Source organism: Meleagris gallopavo, chromosome Z (genome assembly GCF_905368555.1).
Source record: "Meleagris gallopavo chromosome Z, MGAL_WU_HG_1.1, whole genome shotgun sequence".
Taxonomy (NCBI): domain Eukaryota; kingdom Metazoa; phylum Chordata; class Aves; order Galliformes; family Phasianidae; genus Meleagris; species Meleagris gallopavo.
The window spans coordinates 47,572,781-47,583,155 of NC_139435.1; the positions used below are offsets into that span (position 1 = coordinate 47,572,781).

Genomic DNA, 10,375 nt, shown 5'->3' on the forward strand with positions numbered 1-10,375 from the left:
AGAGATTAAATATGACATAGTTCATAAAGTAATCTAAATTTTAAAACTTCAGATGCAACCCTGCCTCACTGGACTCACTGCCCATTCCCCACAGTGGGTGCAGGACTCCGAAAGAAACATATTCTCTAACTGATAATGGAAGATAATCCTGGAAAGCACCAGGAGAGTGCCGACAGAAGAACAATGAGGGAACATTTGAAATGGCATACCTGAAGCAAGAAGAGGAGAATGCCAAACCCAATTTCTACATAATGCATTAGTGAAAAATCCACAATTTACTATTGACAAAACAGAGGAAATACATGAACAGTTAGATTTGGTTTAATCAGAGAAAAAGAAAGGCCTGCGCATTAATGTCAAATGTCAAGCATAAAAGGTGGACAGGAATGAAGAGGAAGGCACAGCAAATCAGGAACAGGAAAAGGAGGAAATATCTGAAACAGGGTGGGTGCTGTGGGGACGGACAGCCCATGGTGATGTCCCCAAGCAATAGATAATCAAGATGCACGAGGAAAGGTTTGGGTTGGATGTTACGAAAAATTTATTTACTAAGTAGCTTGTGAAGCATGGAAACAGGCTGCATGGGGAAGTAGCTGAGTCCCCATCCCTGAAGGAATTTAAAGCACATGTAGATGTGCTCTTTGGGGACACAGTCTAGTAGTTTACTTGGAACTGCTAGATTACAGTTGGGAGCCTATGGTCTTTTCCAACTCAGGTGAGTCTGTGATGTCCCCGAGCAACAGGCTGTGACATCACCAGGTGACGGATTGTGACAGCTTTGCCCTCACTGCTCATAGTGGGGTGCCGGCAGAGCCTGGCTCAGTCTGGCTCGTTCCTGGACCGTGCTGAGCAGCTCTGCGAGGCTTGGAGGTCGAGCAAGGTTTTGGCTGTGCTGTGCCGGGTCGTGCCTGGGGCTGCTCGCAGCATCTCAGTGCCTGACCCCGCAGTATCGCTCTGTTTCCCCGGCCCTGCCCAGTGCAGGCAGCCGGGACCCCACTGAGCGCACCCGCAGCAGCGGAGGTGAGTGGTGCGGGGACACCTGGGTCCCTCAGGGCAGCCGTGGGGAGCCTGGCCCTGTGCCAGCGGGGAGCACGAGACGGCCCACTCATGGGCTTGGGAGGGCTTTCTGCTGCGGAGGGGGCTGCGGAGGACTTCCACACCCTGGGACAGCCAGTGACCGTGACCTCCCTTCCTCTTGCAGGGCGAGACACCACCTCTGCAGCTGCCTCGAAGGAGAACAACTCGTCATCCTCGGTTCTCCCGGCCCCTGCAGCGAGAAGACCATGGCTGCTGAGGAGGCGTGGTCGTGTCCTGTCTGCCGCGATGTGCGGCAGGACACGGCCTGTGTGATTCCCTGCAATCACACCTTCTGCCTTGGCTGCATCCAGCGGTGGGCGAGGCTGAGGGACAGCTGCCCGCTGTGCAGGACGGCCATGCAGACCATCCGGGTCTCTGTGCGGGGAGACAATCAGTACGTGGACTGCATCGTCTCCCCGCCCGCAGTGCCGGTGCCCGTCGGCTTCGGCACCACCACTGCCACGGTCCCTGACACCGACGAGGACCTTCTCGCACCCCTTCCACCACTGTCCCCTGAGCCCACGGACGCGGAGCCGGAGAGAGTGGGCGGCCTCCTGCTGGAGGAGTGGGCGGCACTTTTCAGGGGGCGACGGGACATCCTCGACCCGGTGCTGCCCTGGCTGGAGCAGGAGTTGCGCCGCAACGGGGAGCTGCGCTGGTGGAAGATCAGCTGGCTCAAGAGCATGATCGTGGCATTCCTGTGCCAGGTGGGGCCGGACAGGGACGTCCTGGTGGCATGCACAGAGCACGCCCTGGGACCCGTCTCCGCACCGCTCATCGACGGCCTCATCGCAACCGTCGAGAGCCGGTGCGGCCAGGAGGCCCGGAGGCTGCTGGGCATCGAAGATCCCAGCGCTGCCCAGGAGCAGCAGGACGGCCCCGCGGCCCCGTCCGCTCCCGCCGCCTCCCCGCGAGACACCGTCGCTCCCAGCGCCGTGCCCTCCGGCAGCTCCGCGGGTCCCGACGCGGAGGAGCTCCCCGGCACGTCCAGCGGGGTCCTCGGCACAGGTCCTGCCGAGGAGCCGGGTCCCGAGGCAGCCGGTCCCTCCGAGCAGCGCCGCAGCCGCGGCCCCTCCGCTCGCGGCCGGGGCGGGAAGCGCTCGGCTGGGGGGCCCCGGCGCCCCACGAAGAGGAGGGCCGGCAGCGCCCAGCGCGCTCCTCCGCCCTGCAAGAGGCGGCGCCCCCGGCGCTTCTAGCGGGGCTTACATTGGTGGGATAAAGAAGGTCGTTGTTAATTGTTAAAAGTGATAAAGCTCCACAATTACAATCGCCAGACTTACACACCCACAAGGCGCCTAACCCTTGCATGGAACCAGTCTTGGCTGCGCGGAAAAACGGTTGAGTTGCGCGGTGATAAAACGTGGTAACACCTAAAATAAATGCCTTTTATTCTGCACCAGCGAAGGAATCCGCGCCTCATTTGCCTCACCGGCAAGAGAGCCGGGGCCGCCCTGCGACATACACTCACTCCCAATAAAAGACAAAGACGCAGAAGCACGTGTTGTTCCCAGTGCCCATCTCTCCAGACGGTTCGCCCTTCACGCCCACACCCCACACTGTGCCACGCGAGAGCCGGTGCTCGCAGCACCCGGTGTGGACGTGCCACCATTAAATCCTTCTCGTGGTCCCTCTGCAGGCGTGAGCTGCAGAGCCACTGGGAGTGGCATCAAATGAGTGGCGGGTGAAGGCAGACAAAATACTGGAGCTGAGTAGTTTTGGTCGGGCACTGCTCTGTGTTCACCTGGCACCAACATGGAACAGCAATTTGTATTTCTAGAACTACCATGGTGACAGCATAGGAATGAGAAACAGGGAAAACGGGGAGATGGGTTGGGGGGAAGGGAAAAGGTGACTATTGTGGTTGTGGGACAAGATATTCCCTGTAAACAAATTATTCAGTCTAGGAATTGAGGGCTTTACCTCACTGTTGGTGATATTTTGCTACTCATTTATACTTCCCCTATTAGAGTAACATAATCTTCTGGTTTTTACCATCTGAAACTTTTTTATCGTTACCTCACATAATGTTCTGTGGTATGGAATATCCCTTTTGCCAGTTTAGACCACTGTCCTGGTTCTGTTCTCTCCCATTTTCCTGTGCCCCCCCAGTTCTTTCACTCCAGTATAAGAAGCTGAAGAACTGAAACACCCCTGGCTCTGTGCAGTGCTACTCAGCAACAACTGAAACATCAGTGTGTTGTCAACATTGTTTTCTCTTAAAGCCCAAACATTCCAGACACTATGAAGAAAATCTGCTCTGTCCCAGCTGAAACCAGAACAATATCCACATCTTATTCCATAGCATTTACATCATGTTCGTGTTCCACAATTTCCCATGCATCCTAACTAGTTACCGGTCTTGCTTTTGATGTCTACACACACATACTATTCCCATGGTCTGTGGGCCATCCCTGTAAATTGTCCATGGAGTTTATTCGGTCCATGACTTTGGGCTCCCTCCATCATAACAGTCACTTGGGGAACAAAAAGCACCATGCCACTACCCAGCTCATCCTCCTGGAAATACAAGAAGATTGTTTTTCTACTTTCAAGCACTTAGTACCCACAATTATAAATTACTCCAGGAAATCAGAATTTCAAACAATTAAAACAGCTCATTGCCAAAAGTGCTTTTTACTATTGGGCCTATGTCATAAGAACTGTAATTGTCCTGGCACTTATACTCAGTCTTAATCCCTCCAGAATGCCCGTCATTTCCAGGCAATCCAGTTCTGCTGAGCAGTAGCAGGACACAGACTGCTTCACTGCCTTATGCTGCCCAAGCTCCTGCCTTGTTATAGTACCACAATGTCTCAACCAACTATGCCAAGAAAACGAGGGCCAACATTCCTATGAGCATGCTGTTTTCTCTTTGCAAGGAAGAAACAGTGAGAAAGCAGCAATAGCCATCTTTGAGAGAGCATGCACACTGCTGCTGATGCTCCTGCTGTGCAGGGAAAGTTCTGGAAGATCCCACAGTTTTTAGCACCAGCTCAGCAAACAGCTTGGCATCTCCAAGGACTTTCAGCCTCCTGAGGTAAACCCCCTGCTTCAGGGAATCATTCTTATCAGCAGTCTAGCTGTGTCTGATCACAAAAACACTTACAGCAATCTCGGCCTTTGAGTCAACACAGGCTTTCTAAAATTGTTTATGCTCTGGGTTTAAAGCAGCTGAATTTTGTTTTCTTCCTTAGGGCACAGTGGCATCTAGTGGTCCTTAAGGGAGGGGATAAGGCAGGCAAAAGGTATGTAAAAACAGATTTATTGCAACAGTAACTTCCTATTAAACTGTTTTTACACATCCATACAGAGATTATGATGAAATTTTCAACTCCACCTGAGACTTTGTCAATTAAGAATTTTTAGAGAGAGAAAGAATTAGATGAATATCTGTATTTCTGAAGCTGTCCTGATGGATTGAAAATAGACACTGAGATACAATGGACACTCTAGTTGTTGCCATTCGCATATTAACTCCTTTTATTAAACCAAAAAACCTTGCAATCTTTCCATGGTTTTGTGACTACATTTGTGTTGAAATGCTTTCTTTCTTTAAGGTCTGAGTAGATGAGGCAAAAATTTTGTTACTTATGCTGTTCATTGGCTTCATTTCAACTCCATTGAAACCATGCTAGGGTGGGACTATTCGGGCTGTACAGTTAACTGAGTTTTGGGTTTGGCTAATGCTGGCAATCTCAGTGATTAGAAGAATTTAGTAGTAATATATTTGAGAAATCTGGAGCCTAGATCAACCATTTGTTTTGATATCTTCAACTTGTTAAAATTTCACATCCACAAATATTCCAATTTTTATTTTTTTTCTCAGGTGTTTTTTTTTTTTTTTTGTTTTTGTTTTGTTTTTTTTGTTTTTTTTTTTTGTTTTTTTGCCAATATTTGTCACAGTGGTGAGCGGAAAAGATTCTCTTTTGCTACTGGAGCTAAGAAAAAGGGGGGACAAAAGAAATATCTTGAGATTATTAATGCACAGACATTGAGCCAGTGAAATGGTCTGTAACTAAATGTCTCTAACCCACTGAGTAAGGACTGTATTCCAAAGTTCTTGATTTCATCTTAATGAAATAAAAGGTGAAGAAAAAACTTATTTTTTACTGGTGAAGAAGAAAGTATTTTACTTAAAACCCTCTTTCTTCTTAAAAACTATGTAGCTCTTGAATGCAGATATGGCAAACACCTATGTTCATAAGAGCTGTTGCAGAAACACTGCATTTTTCATGAGTTACAAGGAGAGTGTTACTCTTGTCATTAATCTCTTGCCAGAAACGAAAAGGAGGGCATGTAAATTTGGGTATGTCTAGCTTAAAAGAAGCCTAGTTTTAGATTAAATGAGATACAACATAAATTAAATCAATAAAACCCTATTCAGCAGAGACATTGAAAAGAACAATAAAGTGCTAATCAAGATTATGATAGGTTACAAAGTCTTGTATTCTAACAGTCCATATTCGAGCAAGAAACTAAGATTCTTTTGAAAACACAGTATATATTATCACATCCTATTCCTACCCCAGTATGCATGAATGAGATAAATCCTCTGACAAAAACTCAGTAGAAATGGATATTCTGCTTGAAGCAAGACAGCTGAATACAAACTCCATTTATGGAGTAGTTGCCCAGATTTGCAAATCCATACCAAACTCACACACAAAAAGCCAGGGCTGAGCAGAGGACAGCGTGTCACCATTAGAAAATATTCATAAAGAGCAAGACATGCAATAGAGAGCTGAGAAATAATAATCAGTAACAGATGTTAAGAATTACATGGTGAGTGAAACAAAAGAAACAAACTGCTTCATCTATGGCTATAATATTTTACAGTGAAGATCTCTGAACTCACAGAAAAAAAAAAAGTATGTTTTTCATTTTACAGCCTATTGATGTGTCATAGCCACGCAAAAACATAATAAACATTGGTCTCCTAGAGCCTCCACTCACTTAGCTGAAACAGACAAAGACAATGTGTAATATTCAGAAACGTGATGAAATGAGAGCAAGGGAAAAGTGATTTTTGAATCACTACAAGGCCAGACACTGGAAAACCTGTCTGGTGTTCTTTGTGTTGGCTCAGAGCTTCTGAATTCTGCTACATGTTTGCAAAGATGTGTAAGCAAAGACACATACATGAAACACTATCTGCTCCAGCTTAAATGTAGAGATAAGGATGATATGCTGCGATACTTGACTTTGAAAGGTCAAGGTCGAAGACATCGTTACTCCTCCCTTGTCTACCAATGTTGTCACTGTTGTAGAAGTGAACAAGTTGGCCAGGAATTATTCATATGCTGAACTGATGTCCAGAGAGACTGGGTTCTGTAGGTTATATCTTCACTAACATGCTGGATTATTTTGCAACTTCTCCTATAGCTATCCACACTTGTCAGACATTTCAAGTACTGTATACCCTCATCCTGGGTTTTATTCCCATGCAAATGGTGACTAGTGCACATCCAGGTCTTTTCATAAGAATAGGCTGTACGGCCATCAGGGTGACTTCTGTGATTGTTTTTTCCCTTTCTTTTGTGGTTACAAAACTGTAGCTTTCTTTTCTGGTTACCTGTGAGGTGGTTTCAAATCTACAGTGATTGTTCAAAGATACTGGAGAAGATTATTCCGTAAGGTTTCTCATCAACCTTTTCCTCTTCTTTCCTTGTAAGATTTCTATAACGCTGCTTCCTATCAGTAGGCAGATGTGTATTCTGAATCCACTCAGATTAAAGTGTGCCAATGCCAAAAATATGTCTACATATAATTAACAGGAAAAAAAAAAAATAGAGGGGAAAAACAATAAAAATTTAAAAAAAAAAGAAAGAAAAAAAGAAAAAGAAAAAAAAGAGAGGAAAAAAAAATCCCTGATCTGATTATCTCACAGCTTTTTTATTGCCCAATAACTTGCACAGTCTTGAGCTTTTCTGGAGTTCTTTATTAATCTTTCATTATTGCATAAAACTGTCACAAAAATATCCTGTTGATTCAAGAAAGTTGCACAAGTGCATGCCTAAATGATTTGCACTGCTGATGTGCTTTTTGTTGTGTTTTTCTTTATATTTCCCAAGAACAGAAGGGACTCCCGCCTTCCCAACATTTTCCTGTTCTATTTTTAAGAAGTGGGGAGAGAACAAGCAGAAAACAAAAATGTGCTCGTGACATCTTCAACCTGATAGAAAACTTATGTGGGGAAACAGACAATACTCCAGAGTACCTTTATGTGATGTAACATATGGCTGAATGCTTTAAATTGTGTGTGTATAATTTGGAGTTACTAACTGGGATAGCTAAATAATTACAGGTGAAATTTAGGCTCCCAATAAATCTTTGCTTTGCAGATCTTTCCAGAAATGGTCTTAACTGCCCTTCTGTGACCACAAGTTCCTTCGCACTCCACAGCAAAAATCAACAATGACAGTAACTTTCATCTTAGAAACAGAATTAGAAAATACCTGGGATTAGATTTGTTGAAGCAGCTGGAAAGTATCACAATGAAATTTGAAGAATTGATGCTTCTTTCTCCTCTACTGTCTTACCCTACTTCCCAAACAAATTCTTTCTCTGGCAAAAAACATGATGGTTCTTTTTGGCTGAGAACTAACTTTCAGAATAGACCTTCTGCCTAATTTCAGTTTATTCTATGCTAGGATACAAAATGCAGCAATTACTTCTTTCCAGTGAAAAATATACCAAATTTTAAAAGCAAGTTTTCGAGGGGAGAATAAAGTATGTCACGATTGCCAGTACTCCATACATCAGTAATGTACGGGGAATTTGTGAAGAATGAAGTTATGTACTTATGAGCAGAAGATAAACATTTTCACGGCTGATAATTTATATATTGGCTGCCAAGTTCTTAACTGAATTACAGCTTCATGCATTTGTCCTCAGCAGTAAATGACTATATTTTCAAAAAAAATTGTTGAACACTGTTAAGTGTTGTTTTTCATCAACCTTCTCTTTTCTGCATTCACTGCTCTGATTTTTCCAGTACTCTCTTGGAAGGAAAATGAAATCAACCAGTTAACCTAGCTGAAAAAAAATAATTTTGTTTCCCTACATACTGTGTTGCACTTTTAAAGGCACAGAGTTGTTTAAATGATGTATGTGTGTATGAGAACTAAAGCATGTCTTTTCCTTGAAAGATGGAATTGAAAAGTACATTTGTGACTTTTCTAGAGTTTCAAGTTAAGATTTTGGGTTAAAACAATATAGGCTTGTTATATACTGAGATTTTCAAAAGGTTCTTTAAATATTGGTTGCACAACAGAAGTTATAATTATCCAAGATTATTTTTAAAATTCTTAAAACTCACAGTTGGTGGACCAAAAGACTGACATGCTAGGCAAGGGATCCATGTTACTCTCCTTACTTTAAATGTGTCTTTTAATCTGACATTGACGTAGAATGAGTTTTTGCTTTGCTTTGCTAGGAGAGGAACTCACTCAGAACAACTGGTATTTTTCCTTTACCCATTGTGAGTTTTGTTTCTTCAGTATTTGAAAATATTGTGGATATTGCTGAAAAATAATAATAGATCCATCATATCCAGTTATTTTGAACTAAACGAGTGCTAAAATGGGATTAAAGGTCATCTAGGAAGACTTTTTTGCTTTTTGATTTAGTGTTTCCTTTGCACTTAACTATACTAGGTTACCAGGCTAAAACAGATATTTTTAATATGGGCCAAAAAGCCAGCAAGTTCAGTGTTTTAGGTCTGAGGCCTATTAAAGCATTGATTTTGCTGCCACTGTTGCTGCCACTCCCTTACTGAGTTAAGTAACGACCAATTATTAATTATGAGGCTATATGCAGAGAACATGATCTGTATATCTTACAGTCTTGAATCATACAGTAGTGCAGATAAAATATACTTACATCCACCACTGCATTTGTAGGATGTCTGTACTTTCTCTCAGTAACCGAAATACAAATTATGATCAGCACATAGAAACTTCTTGAAGGCCAGGAACAAGTTTCATCTTTACTATTGTTGAATAATGCTAAATGTTAAAATCATCTCTACTTAGAAAGGTATAGGGTATGAGCTAGCATTGATATTTAGAATAATATGCTGCTGCTGACATCTTGTGGAAATGTATGATAAAATAAAGCAACTAGGAAATTATATTTAGAATGCAACTACTTCTGAATGAATAAATGGTAAAAAAGATCATTTAACTCTGAACATTACAAAATGTAAGAATTCAACACGGTATTCAGCTATCCTGAAATAAAAACTGCATTCTCCTTTTTGTTAGAGGAAATAAAGGGCTTATAAATGAGAAAACACAGGCACATTTGTTGTTTTAGTTAAAAGATGGAACGGTTTTGTTGAATTGGAGAACAGGGAAGTGAAAAAGGTAAGCTGCTCTTATTGGCGGTACAATAGGAGATAGTATAGAAAAGAAAATGAAAAGAGCTGGAAGAACTACTACAGACTTAGCTTCGTTCCCTCCAGCCTTCTTAGGATTAGCATTATGGCATTTTCCTATTACGAAGATAAATGTAATGGGGAAAGCAGATTTTTTAGGGTTGTTTTTTTTTTTTCTTTTTTTTTTTTTCATGACCAAGTGGTCACAATATGTACTTTATCTGTATAAATACACAGGTATGTATATGTAGACACACTCACACAAGATGGAGGTGTATTCTTCTATGCTAAAGAAGAGTTCAGGAATACAAAGTTTTTATTTGCATATCTCTCTTATTGCTATTTAACTGTACCAAAGAATCATTAGGATAATTAAATTCTGTTTTGTGTTTGTTTGTTTTTTTTTTTTTAAGATGAAAAAAATATCCAACTGCTTCAAAGTGTAGTAGAAGGCACGCTGAAAGACCTCACTGTCATCAGAACAGGGCATTGCAACCAGCCTGCAATACTGGGAACATTCCAATCCAATATAGCCTATCATAATCATTTGACTTCACTTTTATGCCCCTTGCAGCATCTTCATTGTAGCCTGTTTTCAAAAGTGTGCATTACATTTCCCACTGAGCATATATGCTTCTGCCCTATTACATACTTAATTGCTTTATGTGCCAATGTACTTGACTCTGTGTATGAGGGTGCATGTGCACATAAATGAATTAAAAGTCTTCTTCTGATGAGTTCTGCATTGATTTCACTTTTATTTCAAATTGCTTTAAGAGCTAAGAGGTGTTGTATATTCTGCATGAGAGCTTTACAATGATAACACTGATAATGGATGTGAATTTTCTGAATTTTCCATTGGTAATACATAACTAAACTGTACTGAAATCTCAACACAGTGACAAAGCTGATGCTGTGATT

At 42.6% G+C, this 10,375-nt stretch overlaps 1 protein-coding gene across 1 annotated transcript; it reads left to right on the forward strand.

Annotated features, from left to right (window-relative positions):
• Nucleotides 1–1,204: 1,204 nt before the first annotated feature.
• On the forward strand, nt 1,205–2,610 carry LOC146542261 (uncharacterized). Its single transcript, XM_085213204.1, has one exon. The coding sequence runs from the start codon at nt 1,284–1,286 to the stop codon at nt 2,271–2,273; it is 990 nt and encodes a 329-aa protein (XP_085069330.1). The 5' UTR covers nt 1,205–1,283; the 3' UTR covers nt 2,274–2,610.
• The last annotated feature ends 7,765 nt before the right edge of the window (nt 2,611–10,375 follow it).

Bases quoted from the DNA above. Each gene is read 5' to 3' on its own strand.
- LOC146542261 (XM_085213204.1), top strand. From the start codon at position 1,284: ATGGCTGCTGAGGAGGCGTGGTCGTGTCCTGTCTGCCGCGATGTGCGG.